The sequence below is a fragment of the Amphibalanus amphitrite genome, unplaced genomic scaffold (genome assembly GCF_019059575.1).
Source record: "Amphibalanus amphitrite isolate SeventyFive unplaced genomic scaffold, NRLGWU_Aamphi_draft 000015F_arrow, whole genome shotgun sequence".
In the NCBI taxonomy this organism is placed as follows: domain Eukaryota; kingdom Metazoa; phylum Arthropoda; class Thecostraca; order Balanomorpha; family Balanidae; genus Amphibalanus; species Amphibalanus amphitrite.
This window is the reverse complement of record NW_024881511.1, coordinates 600,263-627,669: the sequence shown is the minus strand read 5'-3', so window position 1 is coordinate 627,669 and position 27,407 is coordinate 600,263. Positions and strand designations below refer to the sequence as shown.

Genomic DNA, 27,407 nt, shown 5'->3' with positions numbered 1-27,407 from the left:
TTAAGAAACATACGCATATCACAAGTCTCCCAGTGGCATGGTAACTGGCAAAAAAAAACTCGGGCGCCGGCGGCGGCGGCGGCGGCGGCCGGACCGCAGCAGGAGGGGGGGGGGGGGGGAGGATCTGCGAGGAATGGATGGATACTGGATGACGGTCAGAGTACCTAACACTTGGTGTATTATCATATATCGTTCAAGTATTCCGGGCGGGCTCTGAAAGACTCTGAATCGGGCGGGGGCCTTTTTGGCCCCCGTCAGAACTCGAAAAGCACGAATCGTAGCGACAAACGGTAACGGCGTTTGATAGTTCGTTGAACGACTTACAACTTTTGTAAACAACTTTTTTGGGTCAGGTCAATATTGAGGTCGCCAGAGGTCATAACAAATAACATGGTTTATAACGACCTACATAGATAGGTCAACTTCAAAATCTGACCTAGGAAGGTCACGCTGGGTACCAATCGGCGCGTCATGACCAGGCGAACGGTTTGGTACACTAACAACTATCTAGCCCCATCATGTCGTGATTTATTGGCTAAAAACTGTTGATGACCTCACCTCACCTCAGATGATCCTTCCCGGTGCCCCTGTCAGTAAATGCCACCTGGGTGCTTACAGATCAGATAATCTGACCTGACGTACCTAATTCAGAAAGAATTTGGTGGTTTTGACTCGTTTTCTCGAAGCAGGACACAGTTCATTATATTTTCCAATAGGCTTGTCACGATTCTGACCTGACTGACGTCTGCAAGATTGAAACTATACGGTTATCAATTTTTTATGTGTGAATGATGCCACGTTTACTTGCTGTAAGTAAAACATGGTTTCGTTAGTAAATTTTCCTATGGTCCAGGTGGTTTGCTTCATTTACGCCGTAGATGAAACAAACAATCGATGGATAGGTATATATTAATTTCCCGGTCAAATAAATTATTATGAGTTGTGCGAAGCATGGCTATGGGAATATCACCACGGTCTGATAAATGGTTTGGGTAATTGCATCCATTGTAAAAATACCAACACAGCCACAGAGGGCTTCCTCTCTATACAGATTGCCTCTTATCTACAGAGGGCCTCCTCTCTGCTGAGGGTGTCTTTCTCTCCAGAGGGCCTCCTTTACAGAGGGCATCCTCTCTACAGAGGGCATCCTCTCTACAGAGGGCCTCCTCTCTAGTCTCTACAGGGACCTCCTCTCTACAGAGGGCTTCCTATCTATGTAGGGCCTCCTCTCTTCAGAGTCTCGTCTCTACACAGGACCTCCTCTATACCGAGGACCTCATCTCTGCAAAGGGCCTCCTCTCTTCAGAGGGCCTTCACTCTACTGAGGGCCTCCGACCTACAGAGGACCTCCTTTCTACTGAGGGAGTCCTCCTCTACAGAGGGCCTCCTCTCTTCAGACGATCTCCTCTCTACAGAGGGCCTCCTCTCTACAGAGGGCCTCCTTTTTACAGAGTGCCTCTATTTTACAGAGGGCCTCTTTTTTACAGAGGGCCTCCTTTTTGCAGAGGGCCTCCTCTCTACAGATGGTCTCCTCTCTAAGGGGGGCTCTTCTCTACACAGGGCATCCTACCCACAGAGGGCCTCCTCTCTACTGAGGAGTCAGAGGGGCCTTAGCGGTCAGACACAGACACTAGTGGTTATTCACAGGAGATGAGAAGGGCCCTAGCTGTCACTTGTCAGGCTGGTCAGAGGGCCCCTGATTGTTCTGACGTCATTTTTTAGATTCCCGGGTGAATTTCGTTCGCCTCCGACGTGATTTTGGCCAACGTGGGCCTTCGGCCCACGTTGGATTCAGGCCGAAAGGATTCAGGCCAACGTGGGCCGAAGGCCCACGTTGGCCTGAATCCTTTCGGGGGGCCTCCTGAAAACCCCAAGGGAGGGGCGGGCGCCCCCTCCGCCCCCCCTTGGCTACGTCCCTGACATGCAGTGGGGGCCACTCACGTAGGTCAAGAGTATCCGACCTTTGGTAGAAGGGATGCAGCTACCTTACAACAATTACCGCAAGACAATCGCCCTAGCGGCTGCTGAGATATGAGCCTCCCAAAATCACTACTTTTGCAAAACAGCTTGAAAATGAACACCCTTGACTTTTCACGTGGCACGCAGTAGCGGCGGAACACCTTCAATTAAGGGGAGGGGGGGGGGAGGGCACTGCCGACTTTTGGTCCTATTCTTTCCATGCAACGTCCATAGGGCTAATGATAAAATAGCAAAATCAAAGGGGGGTACGGTGCCCCGGTGCCCCCCCCCCCGTTCCATCGCCTATGGTGGTGGTACGTGCCACGAGGGTTTCTGAAATGCATTAGGAATAGTCAATTACGGGTAGAAGGAATAGGACTACCCAACAAAAAAGACCGAAGGTCAATCGGTCCAGCGGTTGCTGAGATATTAGCCCGGCAAAAGTGTTACTGGCCGGGCCGGACCGGGCAGCTCAATACTGAGATTTTTTCGTTATATTGAAAAGACCTCGCTTCGCTTGCTGCGCTCTCTCGCTCAGTAATAATACATATCGTGTATCTGAGCATTGGCTATTATTGAATTAAATTATTAGCAACGTTAAGCTGATTCCTATGCTCCATCTCCGAAATTCTACACACGGTTAGGGCGTTGTAGATTTCGATTGTATTTTCCGTCAAGGAAATCCCAAAATCAGAGGAACCGTTCTTTTTATGAAACAGATTGCTAGTTTTTTGGCTGATAATTGCCGAATGTGAGTTGTAGGTTTGTGGAATTGTAGTTTGTACTTTCGGATTGTACTTTTTCCTTTATGAAACAGATTTGTACAATCGGAAGTACAAACCTACAAACTACAACTACAATTCTACAATTCCAGGCTTTATGAAAAAGGACACAGATATCATTTTTTAAAGATATTTTTCTGACAATGGCTGGGGTGAATAGTTTCTTTATGTTGTTCCCAGATTATCACATAGATCAATTATACCTATGACTAAACCCGGATAATGTGCGTTTGTTTCAGCTGGAATACGACTTCAACTCCAACAACCTGACGGTGACGGTAATCCAGTGTGAGGAGTTGCCGGCCCTCGACATGGGCGGCACGTCCGACCCCTACGTCAAGGTCTACCTGCTGCCAGACAAGAAAAAGAAGTTCGAGACCAAAGTCCACCGCAAAACGCTCAATCCCGTCTTTAACGAAACGTTTACGTTCAAGGTGAGAATGAGTAGCCCGCAAAGAAATTTCATCCGCTGGTAAGGCGGAGGGCTGGTAAGGCTGAATCCGCTGGTAATTATGTGATGAGATTTTGTTTTTGTTCTACGTCGTGATCATTTTTTTTTGTTTCATGAGCTCAGAGCGACTTTCCTGTCGTAAAGCTCGTCAAAATTTAGAAAATACTTATCTCTTGTTTTGTCCTGTTTGGGCCTCTAGAATCTGCCGCCCTCTTCGTTTGTCGTTTTTTTCGAAAATCTAAGAAGAAATAGGAGCGTTTACAAAGCAGTTCGTACTTAAGTGTATGCAATCGATGCTCGAGTCGGATTGCAAGTCTGGAATAAATTAAAAAAGAAACATTGATTGTATTGAATCGTTGTACATATATACAGAGTGGTCAAACGCCACAGGTCTACGTATTAAAAACTTTCTCACGTTTGCACATTGTTGGTCATTGGTCCTTTTCTATACTGGTACGTGGTTGTTTCTTCCACCAAGCGATTCAGGTATACACATATTCCCGTTTATTATTATTTCGTAAGCTGTTAACAGGACGGTTTTGATCGATTTTATCGGGAAATGGGTGGCCCGCTTCGCTATTCCTGTGCACTGTGCCGCTTGATAACAATGCTTTGGTTGTTCTTCAATCGTGAGCAGAACGTAAGTGTGTCGACTATTGCATCCCTCTTGGTTTTCGATACTCTGGAATGCTGTGATACAGGCCCGCGTGACAATGGCTAAGCTCGTTCTTTTAGCCGGCTCTAGCTATATTCAGCCTTGACATGCAGCTTCCGCTATGCTGCGCCTGCGCTGCTCAATATTGCGCATACATAGACAATGCGATGAAAGGAAATAATTGGATCGCTGAAACGGTATTATTTTCAGTCATAAATTCAACTAATAATTACAGCCATTTATAACATTGGCTTGCTTATAATAGCCTAGTGCAAATTGTCTCCTTTCATCGCTGCACCTGCTTTTATTGAACGCCTAACGATGACAATCATAGTATGAAATATACATAAAGCACTTGTAAAGAAACTCATCAAATGCGAACAATTATCAAGTCAAGGAAACTCTTGGACTTTGGCTATGTACGGAGCAATGCAGCAACCACCGAGGAATCCCTGCCGATCTTCCTGTAGCTCACAAGTATCGCGCTCCCGGGCTCGAGTCCCTCCAGTGCCCGGCCGAGAGACGGTGATGGTCTGTACCGTCCATCAGTTGAAGGCAGAAGGATGGACCGTCGGATAGTGTTCAGTTTTGTGGACACGCCAAACATTGGCTGCTTCATTGACCCAACAGCCCGGAATTTCCCCGCCAGACGATAGTGATCAGAATTGTGCAACAAGCTCTGCTTCGGCTGCACCCTGGCCTCGGAGTCCATTCGAAATACTATAACGAAATTCATATAAAATTATATGTAAGGAAAAGAAGAATGCAGGCAGTAAAAGAAAACTAATTGGTGCAACTGATAAACTTTCCAAAAAGACGGAGAAGTCATTGAAACAGTCAGAAGTCTTTCTATGTATAAACGCGTTTACCATATAATAATGATCTGCATTCGCACACATGAGTTTATAATAGACAGAAAATTTGGGGAAATGTTCTGCTTTCAAAGGATTCGCAATGAGCTCGATTGCGGGAATGTGCTCTTAAGCATTGCATTGGTATGCAAGAAATTAGCAGCAAATAGCAGCACAGGAGTCGATTGTACGGAACAGTGGGGTAGAATTGTCGATCATGCCTTCATGCCAGTATCTTCTATGCATTGATATGCATTGCTTCATCGATTGATTGATGTTACAATTTCAGCATTAGAGCAATGACGCTTTAGAGTTACTCTAGATATATTTAGATTATAGGTACGCATATTTCAGTTTAATTATGGGATTTTGGCTTGTATGGTCCCATGAAGGTTCCTAGCTGGCAGATATAAACTTTAAGTTTAGGCAGTTACAAACAACTTGGTGAAAACTTTTGACGCATTCCTACGACTTCTCACTGGTTTGATCAATAACAGCCTTGCTGTAATCAGCCACATTTTCATGCTGTATGTTTTCAAACTTCTGGATGTAGGGTTTCATCATTTCGGCATTTACTGCAAGGGTGCATGCTCTTTCTCTTTTATCGTTTAGAGCATCTTTATTTCCTCGCTGTACCTATAAATATGTAATATATGCCTGTGTGCTGTGCATTGCTGCTAGGCGATATGAGGCTAGAACTGATGGTTTCAGGTAAGTTGTACTGATCGGCAAGTGACGGAGATACGAGACAAATGGCATGTCACGTGGAACAGGCACCCGTCACCGTTTTCCGCGTCACGCCCGTCCCCAGCAAACGTCACTCTTCTTCACTCTTGCTTCTGCCTCACACGCGTGGCTTCACAACGGCCGAGGGCAGTCCCCACACCTCGCGTGTATTTTTGACGCTGTACGGATACCACTGAGTTTATTTCTGACAAAACGTTGATTTCAGTCCAGTATGACGCGTTACGTCAATTTAGTCACTCCGTTGAATATTTTTCGTTCAAGTGACAAGAAACATTGACAAGTGACACGGTTCCTTTTGGTTTACTTATAACTCAATAACCTGATGTCGATGATCCTATGTAGACTGTTAGTGCTATGCTGGTGCCGGCACCTGCGTATGCCGGCACTAGTGGTGCCCCGGGTCAGATTCAGAGCGCCTGCGGGCACTGCCTCCCTCCGGCAGGTCCCCTACGCTGATGCCATGGGCAAGACACTGGTATTCGCCATCTACGACTTTGACCGTTTCTCGAAGCACGACCAGATTGGAGAGGTGAAACTGCCACTGTGCACCATCGACCTGGCACAGACGATCGAGGAGTGGCGCGACCTGGTCAGCGTCGAGGGAGACGGCGGTCAGGTGAGATCCGACCTGACCTGACCTGACCCGGCCCGGCCCGAACCGGTCGGGCGCCGGGTCGGCCGTGTTTACAGGACTGCTCGATCTCCAGAGCTGTACAGATCGACTGCTGTCGGAGAGGACTGTGAGACCTCTGAGTTGGTTGACCTCTTGTCGGCCGTCCCCAACCCCACCCCACCATTTAGCATAGTTGTGAGAGAGAACCGCCCCGTAGCAGGAATATTCAACTGCAGCAATTTGAGGTAGAACCGAGAAGTCGTCCGTTCAGATAACCCTTAGCTAGGTGCAGCTCGTCAGTTGATGTCGTAACACCTGTCCTAGAGAGCTATGTATGTTTGTAAGTACTCGCTAAGTACAAATCTATGGGTAGTTTATAGGTTCCCTTATGTCACACTCGTAGCGTCATCTCCAGAGCGCCTCTCTAGACAACGAGACGCTGGCAAAACCTGTCATCCCTCTGTATTTATTATACGCAAATGTCTGAATTAAGGCACAAGTTATGTGTTTGGTGAGATGACAGACCTTTAGGATAGCCCAGCACCAGCAAACAATACAAACGAAACATCGGATTAGATCGGCTCTAAAGCAGCAGCCCTCAGTTAGAGCTACCTACGTTTCAGTCTAATAGCTACTTAGCAGGACATAGGTATTTTTGTCCTCAATGGCTAGATCACTTTTCCAATTCCCAGCGATAGAATGTGAGTCCCAGGGTGAAATCTAATCCGTCTCCTAGCGCTAGAATTCTGCTCGTTTCCCCTAAATTCCGGTCAGTCCCGTACCTAGGCAGCACAAGTAGAGATCGGAATGCTGTGTGTTGTGCCGCCCCAATGCAGATCTAGTTATGTGTGTTTGTGTCGTGGCTTCTAACTGTTGGCCTCTCTCTTTCTCGTCTGCTTCCGTTGTGTGTGGCGCACGCCCACTCGTCTGCCCGTCTGCCGGCTCGTCTTTTCGTCTGTCCGCACTGGCACGTCCGCTCCGCTCACCACCTGACCCGACCTGACATGACCTGACCCGGCCCGACCATGTAGGCCGTAAGTCTGCTTTTAATTCGACATCATCTCTCTTCAATGTCAACCTGAAACTGCCGGATGTCTGACTCAAAGCTCACAATAGTCTTTTTACGACGTTAGGCTACGACGAGATTTATGAACTAGATTCTATTTACCAACAACTTGGTACGATGCGTGCTTCTTTGATGTTTTCAGTTTAACAATCGTCTGTGTTCTCTAGGCAAAGCATACCAAAAAGCATCCGGTCGTTTCAGATAAGGAAACGCTTGACCCATTGCATCAAACTGCGTCGTATTTACGTCATGCATGTCGTTACGCTCGTTTGCCATAAACGCATTGCTCAAGTAACCTGCTCTAAACCGTTGATGTCGTTCGGAGCTGCCCGCCGACTTTAACCGGTGATATACATAACGGCTCGCGCACTCTGTTGTTGATATCTTTCCGTTGCCGGCGCGGACTGACCACCTCTGGTTTGCCCCGCCCCCACCCGGCCCGCCCTGCTCTACCCTGGCGGCACCGGTGCTCTCTTTTCTCTGCCCCTCTCTGTCTGTCACCGCTCCCGCCTCCGACCTGGTCGTCGCGTTGCCGTGAGTACGGTCGTACCTGACCCGGACGCCGTAGTGGCTATAGGCCCGTCCCGGGCGCGCAGCTAGAGCCAGAGCGAGGTCCCGGTAGCCGGCGCCCCGGCGCTGGGGCGCCCCTCAGCCCTGTTCCCGTGTATTGTAGCCGCGGGCCGCCGCTGGTGCGGCCACTAGCCTGGTTTGTCTAGGGCCAGCCTAGATTGTATCAGACAATTTAGCTTGCGGTGTACTTTTCGCAGATGTTTGAGTAAAGACAATGCCAGAGTCTCGATAAATTGAACAAATAAAAAGGTCCTCAATGGTCTTTCCCGAGCCGATAACTTCTTCATTTGCAAAGCTTCGCTTTGGGTAACCTGTCCAAACCTTCGTCCAAACATGGGCAACCTGTTTTTGTTGATAACAGGCGAATTGAGGAGCATTAAATGGATTTGAAATTCTAATAATGAAAATAAAGTCATTTGTGTAAGCAGCAGCCCCACCTATCTCCAAAGCTGCTAATATGAACGCGAAAGACGGTTGGAAGAGTTGAATAATGCTTTCTTACACTTCAATTTATCGAGATCGGCATTGGCTTCCGTCAGTTTTGCTGGACCACTGACGTGTTACTAGGCTGTTGAAGGACTTTAGCGATGACTGGCGTCTCTTATCAGCGTACTTTCCTAGCGATCGCTTTAGTAACAGTCGAGTAATTTTATGTGGTGTTTGTGTCTAGGAACATAACGTTAGTACATGTCCGTTTTGTGCTGTGTTCTAGACGTCTTTTCTTGTAGTCATCTGTAGCAGCGATTATATCGTAATAACGTTCTCTGCCGTTGGCGTGACACCTATTACACTCACATACACCACACACACATACACACACGACCTATCATCACCCTCTCAGTACCCACAATGCACCACTGAGCTGCTGGATCGGAAACAACTAAAGCACCTCTCGAGATGACAGCTCGCAATCATAAAGAGCCCCTTACGATTGCGAGCTTTCATCAATGCGATAGATCGCAGCTAAAAGTCAATCCAACTCCAGTTTGGCAATGCAGCCCTCAATTCTAGTGTGGGCACTGTCAGTCGACATTCTGCTGTGTCGATGTGTCAGGGGCTTTACCCGTGTCTCTGGGTGACACGGGGGCCGGCCCGCCGTCCCCCAACCTATCGGCGCGGTGGGAGGGTTCCAGCCGGAGGCGTGATGACGTCATCGGTCGATGACGGCGCCGGCCGGCGCTGGTGAGTGGGGCACGAGCCAACTGGGACCAGCGCGGCGCGGCGGCAGGGTCACTGGGCAGAGGAGGCAGAAAGCATCGGACGAGGGGGAAGGCGACAGCTGTCAGTGGACAGAGGGGGCGCGACACAACTGGGACCGGCGTGCCGACAGGGTCACTGGACAGAGGAGGACGGACGGGGCAGTGGTTACTGGACTGGACGAGGGGCAGGGTCACTGGGCAGAGGCGGCAGGGTCATTGTACAGGGGGCGCGAGCCAACTGGGACCAGCGCGCCGACAGGGTCACTGGACGAGCACGGGCCAGCGATCACTGGACGAGAGGCAGGCGACAAATGATCATTGGATAAGAGGGCAAAGTGGTCACGGGGCGAGGAGCAGGCGGCAGCATTACTGAAGGAATAAAAAGCGGTCACTGTATATACGACTGGACAGCGGTCACTGGACAACTGGTCAGCGGTCACCGAATGATTGAACACTGAGCGAGCAGTGAGCAGACCCACGGACTGCTCAGGAGCGATCAATGGTCGGATGCGAACGACCGGTTAGCCAGGCGGTAGGCCTACATACGAACCAGCTGGGTCAACACATCGATCAAACATCATAGGACAAGGGTCAAGGGACATGTAGAAGAAGGGGGCAAAGCTGCTTATCGGTGTGCTGCCAATTCGTTGGCACGTTTTATCTGCAATATTCACTATTCAGCATATCATTTATGACAAAACATGCAGCAGCCTAGCAGAGGAAATTTCTGCTGATCGGCTGGACCAAAACCTCGTGCGAACAGACAAACCGGTCGATGTTTCTCTGACCCACTGTCTCGACCGTGCGGGACACCTTTGTTAGCTGGCCACACAACGCCGGTGGCACCGGGTCACCTTCATCGGTCGATGGCGTAGATACTGTGATCTGTGGCGAAGTTACTGTGACGTAGCTTCTGACACTCAGCCGGCCCCGTGACCGATCGACCGGCAGATTCCTGGCGTCATGTGCTCCGAGAGATTCCTGGTATTTATGTGCTCCGGATGTTCATTGACCGGCTGCATTGCCAGTACTGTTTGCTTGAGATACCATGGCCGGTAATAAGATGTCGAAGTGTCGATTAATAATTCAGAGTACAGTCTGAAAAATGGAATTCATCAGGCCTCACTTTTGTTTTCATATCCTATGTCGACCTTAGTACACGTCTAGGTTCCGTCTGAGGTTCCGTCTTCGGCCATTGCAAGAGGAAAAAACATTATAGATCTCCGACTTCCCACAGATTTTGTACGCAAAAAGTGTGTGGATGTTCAATGTTTCTGAGGTTTCTGAGGTCGCAACATTTTGCAGCCGCGGCGGACAGCTCAGTCGTGATTTCTACCCCACCTCCCGGCGCCCCTGTCACCATTCATTCAGTGGACTCGGCCGGCACGTTATCGACCTGACAACCGAGACATCGACTGGGTCGCTCCTCCCCGCGGCCCGCTCCCTCCATTATTGAGCGGCACGGGCCTCTTCTGCCGCCGCCTCGAAAGGCCACTGCGGCGAATAGATGAGGCCCTTCTCCTCTATCCAGTCCCGCAGACGGCGATAGGAGTCCATGGTGTCGAGTAGACGCTGGCTTTCATGATTGCAATTTCGTGTCTTTGGGGTGAAGCTGCCCTCAGAATTAGCAGTTAAGATCCACTAGCTCGACACATAAACCATCAGTCAAACGATAGCAAAAACGGGACATTTATACGATGAAGTACAAATGTTCCGTACCCGACAGTGCATAGCACACATCCACATTGCACATAGCACAGTTACATGCATACCTACCACTACATTCCTAGCACCGCAGCCGTCTCTAGAAACGGACTACTCTAGTACTCATGAGTGTGCGTGTAGGTGAGTGTGCGTGCGTGTGGGCGTTTGCGTGCGTGTTTGCGAGCGTGCGTGTGTGTTTGTATCCACCAAAGCGCTGGAGGTTAATGATGGGACTGACACCGTCCAACTTATGACCCCGACAGGAAAACAAGCTGGGTGACATTTGCTTCTCGCTGCGGTACGTCCCGACGGCTGGCAAACTGACGGTCGTCATCCTCGAGGCCAAGAACCTGAAGAAGATGGACGTCGGTGGACTATCGGGTACGTATATTTCTGCAGCTGCGAAACAAATAAAGCTGTATGGTTAACCGGAATAGGAGAAGGTGTCGTCGCTGCAAATTTTGTAAAGAGCTTTTCAATAGCAAAATGTTTGGTGTGGTCGTGACATGGGCAGCCTTTCGACACATAACTGATAACACACAAAACAAAATAAGCAATCACGTGAGACACGCTTTTAACACGACCTTCTGGTATCGTGCATGTCTTAGGATTTAAAAACAAAATGATGTGTGAAACGTTGCATTCTTGTAAGAGACTTTCGTATCGGAATAGGCTAATTTGAGTATGATTAGTTACGGCAAATATCTACATATGTACCGGCGCCAATACTTTATTTTCAGATCCATATGTAAAACTAGAGCTGCATTTAGGCAATCGTAAACCAAGGAAAAAGAAGACGGCGGTGAAACGAAAAACACTCAACCCCTATTTCAATGAAAGGTTTACTTTCGAAACCATCACCAAGCAGCAAATTGAGGTATCCATTTGGGTTTAAATCGTCTGGTCAGATTTCCACAGGGTGCACGGGAATCGCATGAGGTTGCAGAGGCGCGATTATTCCTCGAAACTGAAGGATGATCAATGGTGCACGGTAATCAAGAGTTGTGCTGTGCTTTGGTGAAATTGTGGCGGTGGCAATGACGAAACTTCGGAAGAAATGCTACACGGGGTTTCCAATGTCATCGCATGTGCGTTTATATCGCTACACAGCAACAACACACAAACCGAACTATATAAGCAAATGTAAATTTCGTGGCAATCGCCGGTAACACCTTCCTCTCTAAATCGTTGTGTGAATGTCGAAGAAGGGAGTGAAACGTAGCATTTTCGTGTATAAACTACATAAACTGGTCCTGCACTCTGCAACGATAGAGCATTAGCGCAATCCAGCAGCGCTAGGGCCGCCATACCGTTATACCGAGTCAAGGTGCCATGCGGGACAGTATCCTTTCAGGCGCAAACGCCTAGTGACATCTAGCGGCAGGATTGTAAGTAGTTGAACCGCAGCGTCAGGCGTTCAGTGACGCCTCCAAAACACAGAGAACGACTATTCTGACGCCGTTTTCGAAACTTAAGGTTTCTGGACAACGAAGTTCAAACACTTTCGTGTCATTGATCGGGCATTGTCGAATGTACCGAGTCGGCCTATCCCGACATTGGAGCTGGAGTGAGGTCGTCGAAACCAATCGCAAGACGCAACGTGCTCAGTAAATTTATGGAGACACTGAGTCACTAAACCCATGCATGAACCTACCTATTGGTAATCCTAAGATCTAATAAGCTCACTTGTTATAAAAAAAATCAAGTGACAATTCAAGTGTTGCTGTGACCTGTGTTCAGTGCTGTGATGGGATTCCGTTCACATTAGGTATTTTTGGGTGTTTTATTTGCAATGTTAAAGGGCCGTTTCATTTAACGTTTTCAAGTGTGTGGGTGATACATGTCTTCAGGCATTGTATATACGTGAGCATGAAGTTGGGGCCCACTTCGGGATTTTATTTGGTAGCTACCGAGTTTTCAATGGTCTGTGTGGGGTTTCAGATCCTTACGTGAAAATAGCCCTGATGCAAAACGGCAAGCGGCTGAAGAAGAAGAAGACCAGCATCAAGAAGTGCACTCTGAACCCCTACTATAACGAGTCATTCACATTTGAGGTTCCGTTTGAGCAGATCCAGGTAAGGTTCAACTTCCATCAGTGGAGTAATTGCGTAATCCCGCGACGTTTAACTGCTGCAGAACACATCCAATGGCTGTAAACGAATTATCAAAGACGCTTGATCCATTAATGCTTGCGATAAACTAAACTAATTCCAAGCGGGCAACGTCTGTTTTGAATTGGCAGGTGAGGCATACTTAATTTTAACGTCACTTTGTGTGGGCCTTCAGTTATACATGCTGGCGACCATTGATTTTAGAAAGTATAATCCGTGTCAACGCTGCTGACGCGACGTTCTGGTGCACCACCCGCCGCGTCACGGCGCGCCGTGACTGTACCGTACGTCTGTGCTTTGGTGGCCCGCTTATCTGTGCTCGTGCGGTCGCTATTTGTTCGACATTGACGCCACCCTGCCCCCGTGGTTGCTGTAGTCGCCTGTTTGTTCCGTTCGCTCCTGACACGCCACCCGGCGCCCTCCGAGCAGAAGGTGCAGCTGGTGGTGACTGTGGTGGACTACGACCGGATCGGCACCTCGGAGCCCATCGGAAAGTGCGTACTGGGCTGCACCGCCTCCGGCACCGAGCTGCGCCACTGGTCCGACATGCTGGCCTCGCCGCGCCGGCCCATCGCCCAGTGGCACACACTCAAAGACCCAGAGGACGGTGACAAGAAGGACTAAAGCAGGTCAGACGTTGGCGGTTTATACGAGCAGTAAAACCATAACAGAAGAGAGAGAGAGAGAGAGAGAGAGAGAGAGAGAGAGAGAGAGAGAGAGAGAGAGAGAGAGAGAGAGCCTTGGTGGACATTGGTATGGTGTGCCGTTTTCTACGCGATCAGATCAATTAGGAGCTAGGAAGGCGTACTGATTCATGATTGCAGAGGAATTGGGCGTCCCTGTCAGATGGAGCAGGTGTCCTCTGTCGAGAGGCCCTCCGTGTCACCGGTATCGCTGCTGGCGGCGACTTGTGTCAAAAGACTGTGAGGGACATTTGGCATCCCGTTTTGCCCGGAGTTACCTGTAGCACAGTGCCCGCTATCCAGGATCTGACACCCCACCGTGTCTTCTGTCCACAGACCACAGGAGCTGGGCTCGGGGATCAGCGCAGCAAGCTGGCCGATCCGAGGAAAGCACACGCTGTGAGGCCGACTGGCGGGCCGGGCCGGGCCGGGCGCCGCGCCCACAGCCGCCGCAGCAGACACTGGTCCGGCCCGGCCGGCGCCGGTGCGCGCCGCACGGCCCGCCCGGTGTGTGCGTGTCTCCGCCGTATACCGAGTAGTTGTTGTGCGTGTGCTGGGCGGCCGCTGCCGCCGGATAGTGTTGGTGCGTGTGACTCGGTCCCTGATGTCGGCATGCGGCGCAATCAGTTGGCAGTTAGCCGTGCCAAAGCGCGTGCTGGGGTGTACCGGCCGGGCGCGGCGACCGCCGACGGCCGCTCTCCGTCGGCGTCTCTCTCTCTCTCCCTCTCTCCGGCCGTCTGTCGCTCTGTCTGTCTGTCGTCTCCCCCCTCTGTCCTTGTCTGGTCTGCGTCTGCGCCGCTCCGCTCGCGTCGTCAGTGTGGGTGGGGGCGGCCGCTGTTCCCCATATCAGCGCGCTGGCCGGCCGACAGGGCCGCGCCGCCGCCGCCGCACCACCACCACGTAATCACCGCAGTCCGTCGCTGAGTGGAGCCGCTAGTGTTGTTTTTATTGTGTGCCAGCGTTTGGAAAGCATTCTTGTTCATGTTACTGTTCAGTGGTAAGATCCCCGTGAATGGTCTCTGCGTGGTTCGCGCGCGAACACGCTCGTTTCGTTATTTGTGATGCATATATCATAGCAGTTACCCTTCTGTACATACAACTTAGCGCATATGTATACACATGAATATATATACAAGTTTTTGTCAGATGAGCTATTAATCACTAGGTAGGTACACTGTAAGTAATGTGCAAATACAGTGACCAGTGAACACAAATGGTTTCATCGCAATTCCAAATGAACAAGTAGACAAAACCCGCCTGAGGATGAGCTCAACTATATCGTCTTGTCTCACAAGTCACCAGTCTCACAGAAACAAAACACACGCTGAATATAGCTGATATATATTCATTATTCATAGGTGATTTTCATATCAGAGTAATTCCATCAATCGAGTAAATAGACATCTAGCTCATCAGACAACCACTGACAGTGAAAGCCTATCGTGCCGGGTACGTTCGGCCGGCGCTGTAGTTTTGTTCACACAAGTCGCGGCCCAGCCACGCAGCGCCGGTCCCGGCCAACCGCACACCGCAGCGACCTCCACAGTCGCAAACGACTAGCAGAACACACATCAATTGACCTAACAGTGAATTTGGCTAAGCAGCTCCCTCGATCTCCTAGCAGTGCGGGCGGTCCGTCCCGCCGCCTCTGGGTGCAGTGATCACAGCGGGCTCCGCCGGCCCACATACCGAGCGGCCGCCGGCCGCGGTCCCGGCAGCGTGGCCCGGCGGCTGAGCCCGGGACCGGCCGCGGTCTCCGGCGGTCCGCCGACGGTCCGCTGGTCCCCGGTCGGTCTCAGTGCGTGTGCGTGCTCAGGTTCATCTGGTCCTTTGGTTGGCGCGAGTGTCTCCGCCTGAGCGTGGCCACCGGGGCCTGCGTCTTCCTTCAGTGAGGGAGCCGCATACGGGAGCACCCGTACCCGAGTCGAGGGGGCTACAAAGTCCCTCCCCCATCTACTATCACCAACCAAACCGATCACGATATAATCATAGGAACACTACAAGAAGCAACTGGTTACATCATAGCCCAACCAAACCGATCACAAATATTCATAGGAACTAAACAGTTTTAGCCTACATCATGCAAAATAAATCTCAAGATAATTAGAAAATCGCAGAAAAATCACATAATTTTCCAGGTCTCACACGTATGAGCAAAATTTCAGATGACAGTTGGAATGAGTAACTACATTCGACCTTCTCAATCATTTCGGTCAGAGTCGACAACACGCGGCATCGATATGCTGACAACGGCGACATTAACCCGGTTTACATAGCATATTTGACAAGGCTCTAGCTCGTTGATTTGGCGATAATTTCGATGCAGTGGTCTTCAAATATTTAGAGGGGATCATTTTGTAAATTGTTCAGTACCATTGGCATCTTTTGCAACATCACGGACGGAGATATAAGCTTGCAACAAGCCCTATGTAAACGCGTCTATTGATATGCCGCCTCTTTCCCCGGACAAAACTCATCCAAACCACCGATGAAAACAAACAAAAAGAAAACAATTGAACACAAGAAGAACACAACGGTGTGAGCGACGTGAAACTAAATTATTGAGAGGCGATCTGCCTATTATGAAAACGCGTCACTCGTGTATTCATGAGCTGTAAGCGTTGGCCCCATTAAAAGGTCGGGTACCGGAGCTTGGAAAAATACCCCCAGGTCCATTCAAGCTCTTTTAAAAGCATCTCCGTAAATCAGGAAATCATAGTGAATGCCAACGCATCCCAAGGATGCCCTATGCTCTTGACCGTGTATAAAATATTGCCAAAATTAGAAGTGATGATGCGACAGAGGCGTACCCGACCAACCACCATAGAAAGGAGTAAAAAATGTGAAGCAAAAGAGCTGGTGAGTCATTATGAAACCGCAAAACTTGCTTCCACTACAAAGCAGCGCCAAAAAGTGAGAACGTAAAGCAAAAATGAGACCTAAGTAGCGCAGTTACCCGAGCCTGAAATTCTATCTATCTAGCAGCCACGGTGTAGCTATCACTGTCCGTTCTCTATCAAACGACGAACGGAGCCATGGAAAACTGCCATCACAGTTCAGGGCGGCAGCCAGACTCAAACGCTCCCTTGACCAAGAGTGGGGCTGAGGGCGACGGCCAGCGCCGGGCCGAGCACAGCAGCGGTAGAGGGCTAACTCCGGCGCCCGATAGGGGTCTGGGTCCGACGGTCAGCAGCAGCTAGGTCCAATGACCGGTGGGGAGATATTTCAAAATCCGGTACATCCCCTACACTATTCAAAGGCTAACCGGAGGTGGGAAAGGGTCATGGGTACACCGGTTGGGTCCACGTAAAGGGTGCTGCTACCGCCCGACTAACACTTGGCTAGTGAACGTTGGCAATCCAATGAGCTATGTCTCGGCAGAGTTGTGCCGCCCCTTCCCGACTCAGGGACATAAGTGTGTCAACTGCAGCGGACCAATAACAGCTGCTGCCGTCCCATTTTCACACGTCCGTCTATCACTCGTGCATCACATACATAGATGCCTTGCAGCTGCCTCAGCCATGTCGTAGCCCAGACATATGTGAATGCCTGGGACTTGCCTCGTTCACGTCCCACGCAGCTGCATTTTCCCGCTATACGGCCGTGCAGTGTGCGTCAGTCACGGCGAATTCCCTCCGTTGAGCCGCCTAGGTTGTGCGCTAGTAGGCAGTCAGATTTGTTTCTTGGTGCGCCGCCCGCAGCCGCAGCAGCCGCTACCTTCCTCCAACCGCTCGACGCCGCGGCCGAACAGACGTATTGCGCGAGGGTGCACCCTGTAGGGGAGGGAAAGACGGTTAGAGGGTAAGATACGCCTACTAAGTGTGGAATCCAAAGGAGAAAGAGGACATAAAGCGGCTGCATTCGTACGATACACTGCAAATATCTAACAACGGCCAACAACAAATACTCTCGAATGTGAGCAGAGTTACAAAACTGACATCGCCAAGGGTGCCTGTATCTAAGTCGTGGGTCCGATCTTACCTGAGATTAACGGCCGGGTCGGCCACCACCTCGCCGTCACAGTTCCACACGCTGTCCAGGGGCCGGCGGCCGGCCGGCGCGGTGTCAGCGGCGGCGGTGCGCTCTGGTGCGCGCCACTCGCCGCCCGCGGCTGTCGAGTCCACCGACATGGCCAAGTTGATGTGCGCCTCGCCGAGCAGTCGCTGGTCGTCGCCAGTAGACTCCGGTAGCAGCTCAAACTCCTTCACACGGTAGTACTCGACGAACGGCAGGTCAAACTGTCCGCAGACAAACAGAGACAGGTTCAATAACACGATCAGTACAAAGATCATACAGCGTACGGCAGGCCAAACTGCGCGCAAACGCACAGCTAGACAAAATCACACGGTCAATATCAATACTCAAGTGGAATGAGCATTGAAGTGACAAATCAGATAAATGTTGATTGTCGTTTTTTTTTTGCGCACATGAATATTGACTACGACCACTACACTTTTTAAGTTGTGAGAGAACTGCAAACTCTATGTAGTCAGAGCAGTCTTCCCTCTCATACGGATCCTACAGACCTCTCTAGTAACTTTCTTTTCCCCTACAACTCCCGCTCATGCACCCCCTCCACGCAGAACTCACCGGCGCCTTTCCGGCCGCCGACCGGTACATGTAGCGCAGGAAGTTGGCGCGGGACGTCTGCCGCACCAGGATCAGGTGCGCCCAGCCGTCAGACAGGTGTGCCCGCGGACACATCCCCTCGGGCGTGATCTTACAGCGGCACGACACGTTGGCACTGCTGACAACCAGGAACGGCCCGCTGACGCGGTGCCACTCGCCTAGAGAACAGATACAGGAGGTGAGCGGAAGGGAGATGGACGGCGGAACGCCTGCAGTCGGAACACATTCGGAGCAGTGTGAGAGAATTGACATAGGGTGATAAGTTCTTTTTTTTTGTACCGGCCCAGTACCATGAATGAATGACATCTTTTCTTGTAGGGTTAATGCAACAACATTTTATCATTTTAAAGGGAAAATATTAGACGGGGGCAGTAAGCGTCTATTCAGACTTCTGTTAAAACGGTGGTGGGACAACAAAAACTGAGACAATAACATGAACCAAGACACTTGATTCCCGTGTTGACCCGGCGTTTTCCGGTGGCACTGACCGTCGTTCTGGCCCTGCGTTTCTCCCTCGGCTTCCACCGGCTCCCGCAGACAGACGTCACAGTCGGCAAAGCACGGTTTGTGCGGTTCCATGGCGCCCGGAGCCGTACGGAACGCCACGGAGCCGCGGTAGGCGCGGCTCCGCCAGAACCGGCCCGCTCCTGAACGATAGAGGGCGCTGGGCGTCACCGGTGGGCGGCTTACATGGCACCAATGGAAAGGTTTGTCGGTATGTCACACATCATAACAGGACGTAGCTATAACATGGGCACAGCTTTGTCCCTATCGGTTAAATGCCGCACACACAGACCCACAGTAGCTAATGTGAATAACTGCAAAGGCCAAATAGCAGAAAAAAAGAAAATATGCTTAGTTGAATTGGAACCTCAGGTATTCTGGTATGTGTGTGATCAAAGGAAGGCACTTGGCAAACCGAGATAAGTCAGCATCTCGGACCTTGAAAGCCGTGCTCCCATTACGTGCACTGCATAACTGCGGCGTTTACTTCAAGATACGTCACACCAATGACAAATGACCTCCCTACGAGCATCGCACACTTGTCGAGGCCGTCAGATATACGTGACATGGCATGATACTCTCTCACGTCCCATACAGACCCGAGCCAGACACTTGTGACCCGAGGTCGCGGGCGCACAGAGACTGTCGGAGTCACGTCCCATGCCCACACATGGCTCTAAGGTAATGGCTACGTCCCTCTGTTCTCTAGTTAAGTACTCTATTCAAAGTTTGGCCACACCCTCTCCGCCATTCTCTCTGTCGGCGTGGCCCCAGTGCGCTGACAGTCACTGACCTGCCACGTTGTAGCGCATCGGTCCCAGCCAGCGCAGCTTCTCACTGTCCTGTAGCACGTCACCGAAGAACCCGTAGGTGATCATTGAGAGTGAGTATCGCAGCAGCTGGCCGGCGGTGCGGAGACTGCACACGTCCACCCAGCGGGTGACACCTGCGGGAATAGCGGACATAGGACACAAGTCACAGCGGGTCACAGCAGACTGCACGCGTCCACCCAGCGGGTGACACCTGCGGGAATAGCGGACATAGGACACAGGTCACAGCGGGTCACAACAGACTGCACACGTCCACCCAGCGGGTGACACCTGCGGGAATAGCGGACATAGGACACAGGTCACAGCGGGTCACAACAGACTGCACACGTCCACACAGCGGGTCACACCTGCGGGGCAGGGCATAGGTCACAGCGGGTCACCACACACGTCCACCCAGCGGGTCACAGGTCTGTGGGACAGGGCATAGGTCACAGCGGGTCACAGCAGACTGCACACGTTCACCACACCTGGGGAACAGGGCATAGGTCACAGCGGGTCACACCTGTGGGGCAGGTCACAGAGGTCACAGACTCACAGCGGGCCACACCTCCGGGGCAGGGCATAGGTCACAGCGGACTACACACGTTCACCCAGCGGGTCACACCTGTGGGACAGGGCATAGGTCACAGCGGGTCATTCCTGCGCAACAGGACACAGGTCACAAAAGGTCGTAGGGGCCACAACTATACAATATGGCACATGGAGGTTACATCTGGGGTCAAGGGTTACCACAAAGGGTCACACCTGTTCACCAGGTCACCGGTCATAAACGTGTCACCGGTTACATATGTATGCTACACAAGATACACCGGGCCACATCTGTAAGCACACGAGAACAGGTCACGGGGTATAAATCGGTCGCCAATGGCCCAGCTCGCTATGTCAGCGCGAAACCTCGATAGCTATGCATTAGCCAGCCCACCCGCCCCCTCATCAGACACCATATTGGGAGCCATCGTTATGACAGTCGCCGGGCAACCAAACGGGACGGTGTGACGGAGCGTCCTACACATCGCTCGTCTCTACAATGCTGGGCGGCGTGTCCGACATGGCGCATCGTCAACTATTCATTGACACCGACACTGACAAGACATTTTCCGACAGACCATTCCTATGGGATACGAAACGTGGACTGTGTGATGGGAAATTCAATGATTGAAAAGTGTTCTTATAAGCAGAAGAGCAGTCATGAAGATCCTGCGATCTGCCTAAAGCTTCTGCAATTAGGCATCTATTTCTAGCTATGCTTTACAGTTTTCGTAACACTCGCATGTAGCAATTTCAACACTCAGCCATTCTAACCGCCTAAAAAGGCAGAGTAAAAATAATGTCCTCTGTGCAGCGACCAACGCTCGTTATCACCGCTTGGGCAGCTGAAGCGTGCAGTGTGGTGTGGGCTTTAGCGACCTTCACACAGAACCACGGCCGTGTGACGTCACGGTCGGACCACACGCCCCTCCCCCTCCCCTCCTCCCCTGACCCCAGTGCGCCGAGCCGTGACCCGCCGCGGCCCAGCCGTCGTTACCGGCCTGTTGCTACCGCGTATCCGGGCAACGGCCGTCGGGCGGACGGCGCGACGCGGCGGAGCGAGGCTGGGAAGCAGCGCGGGCTCGGAAGCAGCGAGGGCTGGGAAGGAGCGAAGGCATGGCGCAGCGAGGGCTGGGGCGGAGCCAGGGCTGGGTCGGAGTCCGCACAGGTCGGCTTCTAGCGCTAGTCGCAGTATCCCCTGGCCCATACACGACTGTCAGCTACACAAACTCGGCTTTGAAACACGTGAAACCACCCACATCACATGCTGACTTCTGACGGTAAAATAATGCTTTGCGGGTGTTCATTGCTAAGGTAAAAAAGAAATAACACCCGTAAAATTTCCAACCAAGCGGATGTAGGGTAAATCAAGTGATTCTCTAGTTTATGCTAATCGCGAAGTGACATTGACAACTACAATTGTGATGTGCGGTTGGTTAGTTGGGGACGGCACAGGCCCGACTCGACTGTGTGCTGCTCCTCTGGACGCACTCCCTGCCCCCCCCCCCCACTACCCCTCCCCCTGCCGTGTAAGCCGGCCGGCGCCGCCCGACAGGCGCTCTCGGGGCGGCTCTCCTCTGATTAGCCGGGTATTGAATGGGCCGTAGCAGAGCGGGACAGAGGAGAAGAGAGCGAGGGGAGAGGGGGAGAGGAGCAGAGGGCAGAGGGCAGAGGGGAGGGGCGGTAGTGCGGCTGGTGGGGCACGATCTCCATCTCGGAGGAGGCGGGGAGGGGGGGGGTCTCTCACACGCGGCGCCGATCATGATCCACCCGTCAGCTGAATATGTGTAAGCGGGAAGTGGAAAGCTGACTTAAGAGATTACAAGACGTTAACGCGCTGCAACAAACGAGTTATTGTTACCGAGTGTCAACCAGTGTTAAATGTCGGATGCCATCAGGTTTAACACCAAATCATGCTATTACTTAAATTTGGTCATACGGAATGGATCTAGGTATACATAGAAACGCTTAGTGGAAATGTAAGCGCCCGACCGCAAGCCTCAGCCGCTGCTGCGTGCCCGCGGGGCTGAGTGGGTGAAGGTCAGAGTTGGCGAGAGAGGCGACCGGCGAGCAGAGCAGCTTTGAGCAACGGCTCGCTCCAGCGCAGCAATGAAGAAACCGGCACGGTGGTTATACAGTGAGACTTAAGATGTAAAAAATGCTAAATCATAGAAAGGCTGCTTGAAAAAAAAACTGGGGCACACCTTGGCATGGGTACGCCAGTTGGATCCGCTACCGGAGACTTCCCGAATTCAATATAGGGTCCCACTCGGGCCCGATTCGGGTCCATACCTATGGGTTCTACAAATCGTTAATTCGGGTCCAATACAGGGCCTATCTAGGTCTAATACATGTCCCCATCTGGGTCCGTCAGTTGGTCACCTAACCAGGTGTCGGCGCTGGCCCGTTGGCCATCTGGTCCCGCTTATAATCAGCGCATAGCGATGGAGGCCACCTGCCGCTCCGTCCGACAAATCAGCCGGCCGGCGGGCGGGCGGACGGACTGGACAGCTTCCCAGAGAGGCGGACGGACAGGCCGGACAGCTTCCCAGAGGGGCGGGCGGACGGACCGGACAGCTTCCCAGAGCGGCCGACGGACAGGCCGGACAGCTTCCCAGAGCGGCGGGCGGACAGGCCAGACAGTCTGCCCGCCGGGGACGGGGCTGGCGCCGCGCCGTCCGCTGCACGGCTCAGCGCCCCGGCATTTCCGGCCCGATGTTTGCACACAGCGCGGCCGTCGCAAACGCCAGCGGTGTGGAATCACTTTCACTTTCTCTTCCGAATCCCGTTTTGGTGTTAGGCTAAGTGCAATGTAACAGTGGAATTCCGCAAGCAGAGTTTGTATACGAGTTAACTAATAAGTCTGAAACTTCAAAGCGAGCTCATGAATTCTGTCATTTCTAGAGCCTCTTGTCGGTATTTGTCTGCGGCGAGTGATGCCTATTGTGATGCTTCAAACTCGAGTACGACAATTAATAACGGTCCCCCGGTACACAGGCACCGTCCGTCAGACCGGGGCGGCGTCAGTAATCCGGTGTGCTGGATATGGGAGGCACGCGATAGCGGGGCGGTGCCGCCCGCGCCCTCCTATCAGAGGCGATAAGGGCTGGTGCTGATTCACCGTCCGCTGAAAGCCCAGGACGGTACGGTGGTCCTTGACTGACACCGAAATAGCCCGTGTAGCTCAAAGTATCACAGCCCCATCGCATTTCCGGTTAGCACGGAACAATGCAGGCACCCTATTGCACACACGTGCAACACCGGTGGTAGGACGACCGGTGTTGGAAGGTGGCCGGACCTTCCAACACTTCCTGGGATACCCTTTCAACCTGCTCGGTACTTACCCATGACGATGAGCAGGGCGGCAGTGACCGGATCGGCTGTCCCTACGCTGCCGCAGACGGCGTCCGTGCTACCCGCTGCATAGGGGAAGGAAAGACACGTCAGTTGCACTGGACGTTTTCCGATGACGACACAGCTTTAAAACACATCACACCAGTCACTGTCAATTTCCAGTGACCTATATTGCTATTCGCATTGCCTAGCATCGGAAGCTAATTAAACATCTAACGAAATGGAGCACTCACAACTGAAAAATAATACAGCATAGTCACAACTTTCGTTGATTTCATGAGCGATGGGTTCATATTCACCCATTGTTTCAGCTATCGAGCTGCAAACTCGGTGACTCCCCCTCTCCTCTCACACCCCCCCCCCCCACCTGCCCGCTGTTTACCCGTCCCGCCCAGTATCCACCTCCACTGACCGGGTATGACGCCGATGGGCAGCGGCGCGCAGGGCGGTCGGTCGGACCCGTCGGGCGAGGGGCGCGTCAGCAGGCCGTTGAGCGCCTCCATCAGTGTGCCGTCCCCGCCTACCACCACCACGCCGTCCTGGCCGTGCAGCGAGCACCGGCGCAGCATCGTCAGCGCGTGGCCGGCGTGTGTGGTCTGGACCACCTCCGTCTGCGCACCGTACAGCGGTCAGGTTCAGCTGGCACGCGGTACAGCGGTCAGACTCCTCGGCGCATGGTGCAACGGTCAGATAAGTTCAAACGATTACAGATGTACAATTACAAATGAGCCCAGCTGTGTGATTTCTCGTGGTTCTGCCGACTCCAAACGGTACCCCATCGCTACTGGCCTCCCCTAATCAACCCCTCCCCAAGCGGGCAGGCCCGACCGTAACAGCTGAGCCGGGGCCACTGCAGGGCGAGTCGGCAGCAGGAGCCACGCCGACAATCGACCCAGCCGACATAGCACAACTAATGACGAAAATGAAGGCCTACACAACACATTATGTCCGGCGCACGTAAACACGGCGGCACAATAGTGCAAGAGTATATACCTACGATACGATACGGATACTACACAAAGACGGACAGTGGTGTCAGAACAGAAAACTACAATGTCAAAAACTACTATGTCATGTCTTAACGAATCATCGTGAACGATAAACAGAGCACAACAGCACACAGCGCGACATGGATACTGCACATAGGCACACACGCACAAGCACAACACCGGTGAATTGCTAGAGTAGTCAATTGGCTACCCAAACCATTATACAGCTTAAGCTTAGGAGATTATCATTCTATCGAAGACCAAAGAAGCAACAAATGCAAATAAATGTAACATTTAACGGCACTACCGCGGCACTACCGAGTCTATGTCTACAACCACACAATATGTGGCTAAGTTAATCTATCCGACTGCGTGCATTAAAGGCATATTCTATAAGGTACCGCATGCTTCCGCCCTCACACATGCGCATTGTGCATATTATGGCAGTCGTGAGAGAGCATTCCAAGGTGAACGAGTAATATATTTATAGGACGTGCTACGAATTACCTACACGTCCACCTACATGGCATTCCCATGCTACTGTATTTCATAATCTGGGGGTCCTTTCGTCCAATTGTCTACCGGGGCAATAGGAGCAGCGGATATCCTGAACACTTATGCCCCGTTGTTGTAACTCTATGTTTCTAGTGACCGTTTGTGAAGGACGCATCGCGTCATGTGTGACCGCGGGTGGTGCTGTTTGCTGTTTCCCTAATAACGACAAGAAAGTAGCCATGTCAGCAAAAATAGCTCTATCACGTAACGGTCAAAAGTTGCGAGGTGTAGCACAGGAAAAGCAGAAAAGCTATCGAAAAATGAGAATTGCTTATTGCGAAACGAAAATCGCTAAGCCAGAGGCACTAGGCAGGTGCAACAAAAAGACAAACATGCAAAACACTATAATTATTAGGTACTTCACCTGCACACCAGCCAGCGTGAAAATGGGCTGGACCTTCTTCGTGTAAATGTTGGGCGCCTTTCGGCTGCCGCAGGTAGGGTTAATGATGACCAGCAGCCGGCGGGGTCTCTGTTCACCTGCAGTACCGGACACACGGAGAGAGTGGCCAGACATGCAGCACAAACACCCGGCCGTTAACCCCCGCTGCTGAGCCAGTTAGTCCGCCCCGACGACACACTCGACCAGTCAACAGGCATCGGTACTCGCCCCAGCATACAGACAGTTGTTAGAGCGGCTCGGGGACAATTTACGGTACTGGGGATAATGCCAGAAGATAGCATGCAACACTTACTGTTATCTGCATATTGGCAAGGTTAGAATCGGGAATCACTCCAGAGTTAAGTTACTGATTAGAATATACTTGTTTCCCTGCCATCGTCTGTCCAAATGCCACCATATCGTTAATGAGTGAGTGTGACTGCATCATCCACACAATAAGGCAAATATCATATATCAGTAGCTAGGGATATTCACTTGCTGGTAGCTGTTTCACTCTTCCACATGTATTCAATTACAACATTTAAGTTGTGCCCTGTAGCTCCCTGAAGAACTGGTGGTACATTAAACAAGTTTTAGCTGATGAGTGTTGTTACTACCACCTTCTGAGTAAAGTTTCAGCACTGGTACCTCAACAATGGTTCTCCAAATAATGTGTCTGCTGATGAGGATAGGTAGCATGAACCCATGCACAACTACTACCCCATATACCATAAAAGATAAATAATGGCATTAGAGCTGGTCGCAGATGAGGGCTGAGCACTCGCCCCATCCTGCCAAGATTTCTGCCTTTGGTGCAAAACTCACCATTCAACAGGCTCTGAAGCTGATCCACCCAAGGCTGCAGCAGAGCAATATTCTTCTGGTGGAAGTGTTGAACACGCAGCTTCCAGCGGCGACCGACTCGCTCAGCGTAGTGGACAGCGAAGGCCTTTCCGCAGGTGTTTGGAGCAGGAATGGAGCAGTCCGGAGGAGCCACAGGCACCTGGTACACTGATGAGCCACGCGGGCCACCACCAGCAGGCCGGCTCACTGCCACCACATCACACAGCCGCACGGCGTGCCGCACTGCAACAAAGGTGATAGCTTTCAGCCCTGTCAAATTGGCAGGCATGTCCTTGAGTTGATATTTGGATTACCTATACCTACTAAATATAACCAGGGACAGCATTTGCTCTAGTCATATGGGCATAACGTTAACACTGATGTTATATCACATAACTGTGACTACAGACCTACAGACTTCCAATTGTCATAATGATAATGAAGATAAAGATACTGTCGTCATCAATGGCACAGTGACAGTAATAATTTTAAGCTATATCTTCAAAGCAGCATTCAAACCATGCATACTTACGATCAGGCGCTCCTTCTGGTTCCCATGCCACATAGTTCTCGCCGATTGAAACTTTATGTCGCACAGAATTAATTTGAAAATAGCCTTGTCTGATGGGGTGGCTAGCGCCATTCTGGTTTACGGCTTGCGGTTGCGGCATGCCTGTGGATTTTCACCGTTTTTCTTCTTTAACAGAAACTTGACAGCTCATGTACAACTCATGTGCTCTACTTTCTAGATCACAAATTCATTAAAAACGCACTCAAACACCGCGACCCACCCCGCCCACACACAACCACACAGAGCACAATTTCCAAGGTATATAAAAACACTAATTTCTAAAACAAAAATGAGTTTCGAAGGAGTGCAAGGTCAACGTGATGAGCAGCTGAATCAATAGAACTTCTCTCTTTTGACGTCATAAATTCAAAGACAAACCTGAAAACCAAACTAAAACCATATGAAAACCATTATGTTCACAAGTCCAAAAAATACATTTATTGAATGTCAGTGCAGTAAGCGACTGTTTTGAAAAAAAACGTCGAAATAAAATAAAAATGCCGTTTTAAGCTATCATTGATAGTGAGACCAATCAGCGTCCTGAGTGTAATGACGTCAAAAGACCTTATTTAGGCTATTGTTTTCATAGCAAGACTTCCGCTACGGCCGGTCTTCTGATGCAGAATCTCGGATTTTGATTGGTTGCTATGAGCATGGTGTGATATCAGACACAGACAGCTAACCAATCATAACACGCGCCGCCCCCGCCCCCACCGCCGCCAGCAGCGCCCCGTCGCGACCGCGACGGGGCGCTTCTCAGGCTCTCAGCTGCTCAAGAAACTACCTCATTCACTATTGTGACGTCAAGATGGGTGCTGCGTCACCGAAACT

General features: G+C 51.3%; 2 protein-coding genes across 13 annotated transcripts in view; one reads left to right on the top strand and one right to left on the bottom strand.

The window, feature by feature from the left end:
* Positions 1-14,605, top strand: part of LOC122385524 (synaptotagmin 1-like) — a 28,604-nt gene extending 13,999 nt beyond the window's left edge. For 2 of the 11 annotated variants that reach the window (XM_043373873.1, XM_043373864.1), the window contains exons 5-11: positions 2,981-3,175; positions 3,830-3,832; positions 5,888-6,061; positions 10,861-10,978; positions 11,338-11,474; positions 13,138-13,337; positions 13,728-14,605. In XM_043373873.1, coding sequence (XP_043229808.1) covers positions 2,981-3,175; positions 3,830-3,832; positions 5,888-6,061; positions 10,861-10,978; positions 11,338-11,474; positions 13,138-13,332 — 822 coding nt within the window. In that variant the 3' untranslated portion in view covers positions 13,333-13,337; positions 13,728-14,605. Of the gene's footprint in view, positions 1-2,980; positions 3,176-3,829; positions 3,833-5,887; positions 6,062-7,089; positions 7,093-10,860; positions 10,979-11,337; positions 11,475-12,538; positions 12,673-13,137; positions 13,338-13,727 lie in introns of all 11 variants that reach the window. The other 9 variants (XM_043373894.1, XM_043373896.1, XM_043373909.1 and 6 more) reach the window with 8 other exon arrangements.
* Positions 14,606-14,716: 111 nt separating this feature from the next.
* Positions 14,717-26,867, bottom strand: LOC122385513 (ceramide kinase-like). 2 transcript variants are annotated; one of them, XM_043373846.1, is made up of 10 exons: positions 26,538-26,867; positions 25,988-26,248; positions 25,145-25,260; positions 23,649-23,847; positions 23,227-23,301; positions 19,318-19,470; positions 18,509-18,667; positions 17,982-18,178; positions 17,373-17,629; positions 14,717-17,164 (listed from the first exon to the last, which is right to left on the bottom strand). In XM_043373846.1, exons 1-10 carry the CDS (start codon positions 26,674-26,676, stop codon positions 17,062-17,064), a joined length of 1,659 nt encoding a protein of 552 aa, XP_043229781.1. In that variant the 5' UTR covers positions 26,677-26,867; the 3' UTR covers positions 14,717-17,061. The 2 variants fall into 2 exon arrangements, with proteins under 2 accessions (XP_043229781.1, XP_043229790.1); XM_043373855.1 differs by lacking the exon at positions 25,145-25,260 and having other exon boundaries at positions 26,538-26,852.
* Positions 26,868-27,407: the final 540 nt, after the last annotated feature.